This window comes from Lactuca serriola, chromosome 8, assembly GCF_051521515.1.
Source record: "Lactuca serriola cultivar US96UC23 chromosome 8, Lser_US96UC23_V15, whole genome shotgun sequence".
In the NCBI taxonomy this organism is placed as follows: domain Eukaryota; kingdom Viridiplantae; phylum Streptophyta; class Magnoliopsida; order Asterales; family Asteraceae; genus Lactuca; species Lactuca serriola.
Genome location: NC_136415.1, coordinates 211,081,932 through 211,092,904, shown reverse-complemented (window position 1 = coordinate 211,092,904; position 10,973 = coordinate 211,081,932). Strand labels below are relative to the sequence as shown.

Sequence of the window (10,973 nt, the reverse complement as noted above, 5' to 3'; positions counted from 1 at the left end):
AAAGACATTCACAAGTGTAGTTTGACATTCACTTTTTTTAACTACCACACACGTTATAATTTGCCCAAAGTAGATGAGAATTTGGTTCCAATATGAACATGAATTACAATATCTTTTCATTTCAAATAAAAAATATATTACCTAAAAATAAAATATATTGTTGCTTATTATTAAACCATATCTAGATAGGAAACAATTAAAAAATGAAGGAAAAAAAAGGAAGAAGAAGTAAAAGATGTGTAATAGAAGATTTATTGCTCCATGATCTGCGGTGATGGAGGGAGAAATTGTGTTTGGATTAGTCTACTAGTCAAACATCGGTCGGAATGAAATTGAAATTCACCCCAAATTCACATTCAAATTCCTATCAAAAACCCTTATTAAATTCACGCGTAAATCACTACCATCTACAAGTAGTAGCAGTCATGAAATCCGTGTACAAGTCATCGTCATCGATATATACAACATACAACAATTATTAACTTTGGTGTGAGAAATTTCTGGACTTTCTAGAGAGAGAAAACCCCAACTCCGTCGTCACCATTCGCCGGACCTTACAACAACCCCTTCTCACCGAAATTTGTCGGTAAACTCTTTGTTTCTTTTTGAATTATGTTGGATTTTGGTTTTTTTGGATTAGGGTTTGAACTTGGTCGGTGATGTTTCGAATTGGGTCCTTCATTTCATTTTTGTTGTGTGTACTAGGTTTTTGTTTCTATTGTTTCACCATTTCTGAGGGATTGGGCTGAAAAGTGTGTCTAGGGTTTTTAAATTATTCTGATCGATTGAGCAGTGGTGGGGTTTTTGGGTGAGAATCCGGGAAATTGTAAAGAAATGGGGGATACTGAGGATGGAAACAGTGATATGATCCAAAGAGTACAATCTTCCTTCGGAACTTCGTCATCATCGGTTCCTAAACAACAACCACAAAAGCCTGTCAATTTCAATCAACTTGATATACCGCAGTTGAACACAGCACAGTTTCGTGGTCAAACTCGACAGTTTTCCCCAAATTATAACCTTGATAACAGCAGTAAAAGAGTCGGAATCCCGCCGTCTCACCCGCAGTTTCCTCCGGTCTCCCCTTACTCACAGATTCCGGTGACCCAGAGCTCCGGGAATACTCATAAAATCGGTGGTTCACAGAGTTTCAATCATAGCAATCACAGCCCAGGGCCATCGCATTCACGATCATTATCACAACCTTCTTTCTTCCCCCTCGATTCTCTTCCTCCTCTGAGTCCATCCCCATATCGCGATTCCCCTTCAGCACGCTCCTCCGATCAGGTCATAACCGATGTTTCCATGGAAGATCGTGACGCAAATGCACACTCTTTATTACCTCCTTCTTCACCTTTCGCAAGGAGCAATTCCGGCAATTCTACTCGAACGGAGAATCTTCCACCACGGAAAGCACACAGACGTTCCAACAGTGATATCCCATTTGGATTCTCAACAATCTTACAATCCTCTCCACCATTGATTCCGTTAAGAACTCCCAACACTTTAGACAGGGTTACATCTTCAAACAATCAAGCGTCAAAGCCAATCCAGTTAGTGAAACGCGAATCAAGCTGGGAAAAAAGTGGAGGCGAGGGTAATGCAGAAGGAATGGGAGAAAGAAAATCCGAAGGGGAAGTTGTTGACGATTTGTTTTCTGCTTATATGAATCTTGAAAATCTCGACACATTAAACTCTTCTGGAACTGACGATAAACAAGGAACTGAGAATCGTGAAGATTTAGATAGTCGAGCTAGTGGAACAAAAACAAATGGAGGTGATAGCAGTGATAATGAAGCTACAAGTAGTGTTAATGATAAAGGGATTAAAAGGAGTGCAGGTGGAGACATTGCTCCAACAACAAGGCATTATAGAAGTGTGTCAATGGATAGTTTTATGGGGAGGATGAACTTTGCTGATGAATCACCTAAGCTTCCTCCTTCTCCTGGAGGGCATATTGGTCAATTATCCCCAAATAATTCAATCGACTCAAATTCAAATACAAATACGTTTAGTTTGGAGTTTGGAAATGGTGAGTTTACAGGGGCTGAGCTCAAGAAAATCATGGCTAATGAGAAACTTGCAGAGATTGCTTTATCTGATCCCAAACGAGCTAAAAGGTATGTAGCTTTTTTCAAATTCTGTTAATTTGTAAAAAAAGTGAAACCTTGTTGCATACTTTTTTCTATTAATATTTACATTAGAATTGGAGAAATCTGAATATTTATTTTGATATTTGAATAAACAAATATATTTTTTATGTGATATGTTTAAGGATTTTGGCAAATCGACAATCTGCTGCAAGATCAAAAGAGAGGAAAATGCGTTACATTACAGAATTGGAGCACAAGGTTCAAACTTTACAGACTGAAGCAACCACATTATCTGCACAGCTTACCTTATTACAGGTGGGCATTTTTGTAAATTCTTGAATTCAAAAAACAACAACAATGTACTTTCATTGATTTGTTTATTGTATCGTTTTACTTTCATTTTTTACTATTATAGCATCTCATCCAAATACAAATCAATTTTCATTGATGTAATTGGGTATGTTTTTCAAAGTAAGAAAATGATTGAAATAGTTTTTTATTTTTTATGTTTTTGTTTTTATTCATTAATTTTGTTGCAATACAGAGAGATTCAGCAGGACTTACAAGTCAAAATAATGAGCTAAAGTTTCGTCTCCAAGCTATGGAACAACAAGCCCAACTTCGAGATGGTATATATATTTATATTATTAGTATATAAAATGCCTTCTTTCTTTTTTTATAATACATTTATAAAAAGGTGGGACTAGGAAGTCGCTTTCGATCTCTCATGTGTGCAAAAGACGTAAATGCCCTTCTCATCCTCATCGTTAAAAAATAACCCTATGAAAAAGCGTACTCCAGTCCTGTTCTGTGTAACAACAACCGCAACGCTGCGGTTGTTGCATCACACATGATAGAACAGGACTGGATAGGCTTTTCTATGGTTATATTTTAATGATGAAGATGAAAAGTGCATTTATGTCTTTTCCACAAACAAGAGATCAAAAGTGACTCCGAGTTCCCCCTTTTTGGTTGGGACAAAAGTTTAACCAAAAAGGTTGCAACTTTTTTTCCAACCAAAAAGGTGGGACTGGGAGTCGTTTTCGATCTCTTGTTTGTACAAAAGACGTAAATGTCCTTCTCTTCCTCTGTCATTAAAAAATAACCGTATAAAAAAGTCTTGTCCAGTCCTGTCATGTGTGAGCCAACAACCGCAGCGTTGCTGCGATTGTTACACAGGACTGGACCAGACTTTTTTATACGGTTATCTTTTAATGATGAGGATAAGAAAGACATTTACGTCTTTCGCACAAACGAGAGATCGAAATCGACTCCCAGTCCAACCTTTTTGGTTGGGAAAAAAGTTGCAACTTCAGTCCTTTTGGCGTCAGTCTAGTCTAAGCACTAACTTTTTTACAATTTTGCCCTTATGGTTTTAAATTTTGTGATGATGTCAGCATTAAACGAGGCTTTGACGGCAGAAGTCCAACGTTTAAAAATCACAACTGCGGAATTAAATGGAGACACCGCAAAGTTTTCTCAACTTTCAATCAGCTCACAAATGTTCCAGTTACACATGCAACAACAACAGCAGCAGCAACAGATAGAACAGCAAAATGGTGGTGCAGCCACTAAGCACGAGTCAAACCAATAGGATCAACCCGGTGAAGGGGTGATGGTTTTTGTGTCTTTTCGGGAGTACAGACTGCGGGTTCTTTTAGTAACTTATTATATAATACAAGACTTAGCGGGTTTGATCTTGGATCAAGCTTTTCTAGCCATTCGTTATTTATATTTATATATATTATATACTATATACACAGTCGTTGGTGTTTTGAAGCTTTTTATTTGTTCATGATCTTGAAAAAAATGTATGAGATTTGAATTTGTTCTTTATTTTCTTGTTTATGATGATGAGGAGTTGTTGATGTTTTTAAGTTTTTTAGCTTTTGTTTCTAGGTGTTCCAGTTTTGCTAAATCAGTTGGGTATTATTTTTGCCACGTTAGATCTAGATAAGTTTAACTGATAAGAACTTATTTGTAAGAATAAAATGTTACCCAACTTTTCAAAAGCATTCTACTTTTACCATGCGAGATTTCTACCAATTTTCAATGAAAATATAGGACTATATTTCGTTATGATGGTAGTAAACATTTGATAGACTATCGAAAGTTTAAAATTTTTAACAGAAGACCATACTCGAAGACTTTAACGCAAAGAAATTGTTTTGTGTTTGGCAAAAATTAGTTGGTAGCTCAAAGCTCTTCTATTTTAAATTTTTCTTTATAGAATCGTAATCGGAGATGTTCTTGAATGTAAAGAAATTGTTCTGTATTTGGAAAAAGCTAACTGATCATGTTCTATATTTGGTAAAATTAGTTCATTTGAAAGATATAAAATACATTTTTGAAAGATATAAGAAGACATAAAAACTAACTAAAAGCTGCTTAAAGGTGTTGGAATTCTAAGTCGAGGAGGACTTGGAGACCAAATAAATTTGGGATTATGGCAAGTTGGACATAGTTTCCTAATTGTATTCTAATTCAAGTTGGTAATTAGAACCTATAAATACATGTCTAGATCAAGTATAGGATCGTAGAAACAGATTGTATCCGATATTGGTTTTGAGTTATTTTCCAATTAATCAAAGAGGTGTTTGATTAAAACTGTTTTGCAATTACGTTTTATAAACTAGAATTGGTATCAAAGCTACAACATCCTACGACATAAACAAAGCCAAGTTATCCTAAGTAGAGGTGATCAACAATTGGCTTCTGCGATTCTCGATAGAAATCGTTAAGGAGCCAAGGAACCAAAGGCTGGTGAGATCGATCTTGTGACCTGTTGACGAGCTAGGTCAACATGTCGAATACAGGTGGAGACGGAGGAGTCGCTCCGGTGAATATGAAGGAAGTTGGATCCACCACAGTTGTCTGTCCCATGCTATCATCAACTAACTACACCATTTGGGCCCTACGAATGAAGGTAGTTCTCAGAATCCATAAGGCTTGGACTGTAATTGATCCGAGAACAGAAAAGAATGAAGAGAAAGATTACCTTGCAATAGGATTGTTGTATCAGGCAATCCCGGAGGATCTAATCATGCAAATCGGAGATGTGGAATTTGCCAAGGGACTCTGGGAAGCGATTAAGGCGAGATATGTAGGTGATGATCATGTGAAAGAGGCTCGATTGCAAACCCTTAACGCCGAATTTGATCGACTGAAGATGCATGAGTCTGAATCAATCGATAGCTATGCTGGAAAGCTATCCGGAATCGCGTCCAAATCGGCGGCACTCGGTAAGACGATTGAGGAATCGAAGTTAATAAAGAAATTCTTCAAAACTCTTCCTAAGTCAAAATTTATCCAAATCGTTGCCTCCCTTGAGCAAGTCTTGGACCTAAAGACGGTAGGATTTGAAGATGTCGTTGGAAGGCTCAAGGCTTACGAAGAGAGAATTAGGGAAGAAGATATCAGTGAGGCAGATCAGTCGAAGGTGTTGTTTGCAAAGAAATCGACTAGTTCTCACAGTGGAGCGAAAGGAGAGTGGAAAGGAACGAGTCAATCGAATGGGTCTAATAATGTGAATGGGTTTAATGGGACTGACGGGTCAAGTGGATCCAGATCTGGTGGGCTATTTGGGTCAGGCGGGCCCAAAGGGAATAATAGGGTTTCTCAAAGTAATCGGCCCAATTCTGCTTTATCTCAACCCAATTCCAACAATTGCAAAAAATGTAATTGTTGTTGTGATAAAAATCGGAAAAATAGGAAAAAGACCGATCTAAGGTGATTTGTTTTCAGTGTGACACACTGGGTCACTTTGCCTCTGAATGTCCTGAACGACTCCAAAAATTACAAGAAGATGATTTTTTTCGGAATGTGACGACAGCGACGAGCTCGTGTTTTAAAATACGAATCGGGGTTGAAGAATTCTCTAGAAGGACTTAGAGATTCAGGGGTGATTGTTGGAATCCTAAGTCGAGTAGAACTTAGAGACCAAGTAAACTTGGGATTATGACAAGTTGGTCATAGTTTCCTAATTGTATTCTAATTCAAGTTAGTAATTAGAACCTATAAATACATGTCTAGATCGAGTATAGGATCGTAGAAATAGATTGTATCCAATATTGGTTTTGAGTTATTTTCCAATTAATCAAAGAGATGTTAGATTAAAATTGTTGTGCAATTACGTTTTATAAACTAGAAAAGGTAGATGAGATAGCTTTTAAATAGAAGGAATTGTAGGTGGATATTTAATTTTTTTTGGGTTATTAGTTTTTTTGTTTAAAATAAAAGCACGAACAATTTTTTTTTTTGTTTTAGTTTTAGTTTCTTTTTTTTTCTTCAAATGTTAATAACTAAAAGTTTTTAGAAACTTTCAACAACTCATTGACCCATGGTGGAAAATATGACGAATAATTTATTGATTCATGTTTAAATCCAAGGTTATAGAACTCGTTACTCGGTACTTGTTTGGGCGACTACCGAGTAGCGAGTACTCGGGAAGTACTCGGATTTGGATATTTTGTGTAGAAATATTTTTAGAAAAATTATATATGTCAAAATCATAAGATAAAATCATAAGTTGATTGAAATATATAACAAAATTGGATACATGTGAATACACAAAAAAATGAAAAACACATAATGGTCTCACTTCGTGAATAATTGTTGAAAATTTAAGATATATATGTAGTAATAATCGTATGTGTGTGTGTTAAATAATAAATCATTAGGTATATTATACATATTAATCACCGAGTTGACAGAATTTCACAACACTACTCAGTTCAGTAAGGGGTCGATCGGGGAGTACTCGGAATATGTAACTCACATCGGCAAGGGGGGAGTAGCGAGTACTCGGAGGAGTAATCGGCCAACTCGGCGAGTTTCACAACCCTGTTTAAATCCTAACACTATTCACTTCATATAACTTCAAAGCATTAAACATAGTCTTATGTCGATAGTGGGAGATTAATCAAACCTCACCCAAACCATCATCAGGTAAGTTCTATTTTGGAAAAAAAATAAAAATAAAATAAACATGTTCTATCTTGTAAGTAACATATAGAATCTAAAAGTTGTAGTTTATGATATATGTCGTTAGTTGCAAACGAGCTAATACACAATGCTCGAGTTTTGAATTCGGTTGCTTAATTAACTTGAAAATGTCCATAAACACTGTATTTGATAAGAATCCGAGAACTTATAAAAATCCAAATTCAAACTCCAATGATTGTTGTCGGAAAGAGAATCCTGGCTTTTGGGATAATTGTTTTTGGTGGGTAAACTATGTTATGTTCGTGTTCGTAAATGAATAGATGATATCAAATGATTGATGATCAAGTTATATATATAATGATTGCTACCTAAAACCCACGTGAAGGAATAGTGTGTCCACGTGTGTTGATTGGATAACTGTTTGACTTTAGGTAGGATGACTGTTTGACTTTGTTGTTTTGTTGATAGAATATTATTTGAGGAACTTTTTGTGTTACGTGTGGTGATCAATTCATTTGGAATCAATGAATCATTATTCATTTGCCCCATAGGCAATAGGGCATCGATATGAGGTTTGGGTTAAAAGAGATGTAAAGGAACATAATTGGAATATAAAATGTTTTGGTATTTTTGAAAATATAACATAACAAAATAAATTAACTAGTGTATTTGGTAACGTTAAATTCATTAAATTGTTTTTTATATAAAATAATACCAAAAAAACAACGTAATGAATATCACTCGAATTTAGAAAAGTTTCCGTGTAAATGGTTTAAAAATCCATGAACTCAAATAAAGTATTATACCAAATAACCATTGTTCCAAATCAACAAAATATTTAACCAATTCTTTGGTAATCCTTTATCTTAAATACAAAATTGGTGATCGGTTTGGGTTCTGTAAAGAATATGATCATTTGGAGAGTATTGATTTATGTCAAAATGCAATATTAAATAGGGTATTGAGAGGGAACAAGAATTCAAAGTATGGGATCAGTGATAAAAAAGAAGACAACAAGTTATTTAGGGTGCTATGGTGAATGGGACTTGGGAGCGGAGGTGGACCCGGCTCTTGTTAAAAATGAGAGGGTCGGTTGTTTTTAAAATAACTTTTGGCTTTTAACTTTTCCAAAAAAAAAAAAAAAAAAGTCAAAAGGTGTTTGGATAGTTCAAAAGATCTTTTGAAAATGACTTTTACCAAGAATAAAATAAGGAGCTTCTAAAAGTCACAAAATCATAACTTTTTGTGATTTTTTGTTGTTTTACCTATAAAAGTTAAATCAAATGTCATTTTGTTCATCCAAACACATTTTAAATACCTTCTTTTGGAAAAAATCATTTTACAAAAAGGACTTTTGATGCTCAAAAGTAATCTCAAACACCCTCTGAGTTTTATTCTTATATTTCATAAAACCCATCCCCTTTATGTGAAATCGCCCTACTATGTTTTGAATTTTCAAAAAAGCTAAACAATGATCATATGCAAGAGATTGAAACTAAGTTTACTAGCGAAGAGATAAAAAAAGGTCGTGTGGGCGTTTGGTAATGGCAATGCCCTCGGCCTAATGGTTTCACATTTGATTCCATTAAAAAGTTATGGAGTCTTCTTGAAGTTAATGTAGTTGTAGCCTTGAAGCGATTTCAAGTGTCGAGTTCTATCCCAAATGTTGCAACACTTCTTTTATTAATCTAATTCCAAAGGTTAGTGAACCCATGTTTATTAAAGAGTGTCTCCCATGTCTTATCGGGTGTCGATATAAAATCATTAGGAAGTTGCTTGCTAATAGACGATGCATGTAATTGACGATGTAATTAGCCTAAAACAGTTGACGTTTGTTAGAGGTAGACATATCATGGATGACCCATTGATGCTTAACGAAATAACGACTTAGTCTAAAAAATTAATTGAAAACTCTTGATTTTTTATGTTGATTTCGAGAAAGTGGGACTCGTTGTGTTGAGGTTTTTAGATGAAGTTATTATAAATATGAGTTTTGGTCAGAAATGACGATCTTAGATTAATGCTTGTTTGTCATCCTCTATGCCCTCTATGTTTGGTTAACGATTCACCAACACCTCAGTTCCAAATTATAAGATACATCATACAAGGTGATCTCATGTACCTTTTTCTCTTTATAATTGTTATGGAGGGTCTCTACATGGTTATAAAAAAAATTGATCAATGTGACAACCCGATATTTCAAGACGATATGTTGGGACGCAAGTCAAATTTAGGTCAAAATTTAACTTTCCTAAAATCTTATTTGGGTTAAATAAAGTAGAATGAATCGTATCAAGGTTTCCAAGCATATAAAGAACACTAAAATCCGAGTTATAACGAAGGAGTTATGACCATTCTAAGTTTTTCCGTCAGAAAAACGACAATACGAAGTTACGTAAAAACTCGAATCGGAGATCGAGCGACTTTTGGCCGAAATGACCTAAACGAGAATTGAAGGTCTCGTCAATGGTATTTCAGCGGTAAAAAGTCTGGCAACAACCGACGTCAGATAAAGATGTTATGAATTTTTAAAGAAATTCCTTAATCACGTCATTTTAATAAATAAATAATAAAAATTATTTATTAATTTGCCAACGGAATCTAAACGAAAGTTGTAGATCATAGTCTCACCTTCGCGTGGATATAAAGAACGTCGAAAACGGAGTTCGTATGAAGGAGATATGAATTTTTGAAGTTTAATTAAAATAATTATAAATTTAATTAAAAACCCCCGGTATTATCCGAAGGGGAGTCATCGGATAGGACCGAAGTACGCCCTGCGTACCTTCGTACGCCCCGCGTACTGAGATCAAGGGCCTCGGATCGTCCACGTCGCCCTATCCGAGGTGTCCGACCCGTCCGACCCGCCGTCCCATCTAAACCGCCTCGGTACGCGGGGCGTACGCTCGTAGGCAGCGCGTACGCGTACGTCATGCATGACCGAAGCCTCGACTGCCTCGGCTTCGGATGGGACGGGTTGCTGGGGAGGCGGGTCGGATGGGACGGCAGGTCGGACGGGTCGGACGCTTCGGACGGGTCGGACGGGTGAGATACCTCGGATAGGGCGACGTGGACGATCCGAGGCCCTTGATCTCAGTACGCGGGGCGTACGAAGGTACGCAGGGCGTACTTCGGTCCTATCCGATGACTCCCCTTCGGATAATACCAGGGGTTTTTAATTAAATTTATAATTATTTTAATTAAACTTCAAAAATTCATATCTCCTTCATACGAACTCTGTTTTCGACGTTCTTTATATCCACGCGAAAGTGAGACTATGATCTACAACTTTCGTTTAGATTCCGTTGGCAAATTAATAAATAATTTTTATTATTTATTTATTAAAATGACGTGATTAAGGAATTTCTTTAAAAATTCATAACATTTTTATCTGACGTCGGTTGTTGCCAGACTTTTTACCGCTGAAATACCATTGACGAGACCTTCAATTCTCGTTTAGGTCATTTCGGCCAAAAGTCGCTCGATCTCCGATTCGAGTTTTTACGTAACTTCGTATTGTCGTTTTTCTGACGGAAAAACTTAGAATGGTCATAACTCCTTCGTTATAACTCGGATTTTAGTGTTCTTTATATGCTTGGAAACCTTGATACGATTCCTTCTACTTTATTTAACCCAAATAAGATTTTAGGAAAGTTAAATTTTGACCTAAATTTGACTTGCGTCCCAACATATCGTCTTGAAATATCAGGTTGTCACATCATCCCCCCGTTAGAGGGAATTTCGTCCCGAAATTAGAGTTTAAGTAGAATTGATACTAAGCTACAGATAGAAGTTTTATTTGATCTTTGCATTCCTAAGTGAATTTAGATCATCGCATGGCCTTCCAGCGAACCTTTCACTATAGGGGAACGACTTTGTTTCTTTTGTTGGCCTTACTGGTGTGATAACTCTTCTTGGTCGAACGTATGTTGAATG

The 10,973-nt window shown here is 36.2% G+C and overlaps 1 protein-coding gene across 2 annotated transcripts; it reads left to right on the top strand.

Moving 5' to 3' along the window:
- The first annotated feature begins 405 nt into the window (after positions 1 to 405).
- On the top strand, positions 406 to 3,970 carry LOC145070826 (Basic-leucine zipper (bZIP) transcription factor family protein). 2 transcript variants are annotated; one of them, XM_079017783.1, is made up of 5 exons: positions 406 to 586; positions 706 to 2,120; positions 2,276 to 2,408; positions 2,638 to 2,722; positions 3,491 to 3,970. In XM_079017783.1, the coding sequence occupies exons 2-5, from the start codon at positions 835 to 837 to the stop codon at positions 3,685 to 3,687; spliced, it is 1,701 nt and encodes a 566-aa protein (XP_078873909.1). In that variant the 5' UTR covers positions 406 to 586; positions 706 to 834; the 3' UTR covers positions 3,688 to 3,970. The 2 variants fall into 2 exon arrangements, with proteins under 2 accessions (XP_078873909.1, XP_078873907.1); XM_079017781.1 differs by having other exon boundaries at positions 406 to 2,120.
- The last annotated feature ends 7,003 nt before the right edge of the window (positions 3,971 to 10,973 follow it).

Coding starts and splice junctions, on each gene's coding strand:
- LOC145070826 (XM_079017783.1), top strand. CDS start 835: ATGGGGGATACTGAGGATGGAAACAGTGATATGATCCAAAGAGTACAA. Junction 2,121..2,275: donor GATCCCAAACGAGCTAAAAG/GTATGTAGCTTT, acceptor GATATGTTTAAG/GATTTTGGCAAATCGACAAT. Junction 2,723..3,490: donor ACAAGCCCAACTTCGAGATG/GTATATATATTT, acceptor TGATGATGTCAG/CATTAAACGAGGCTTTGACG.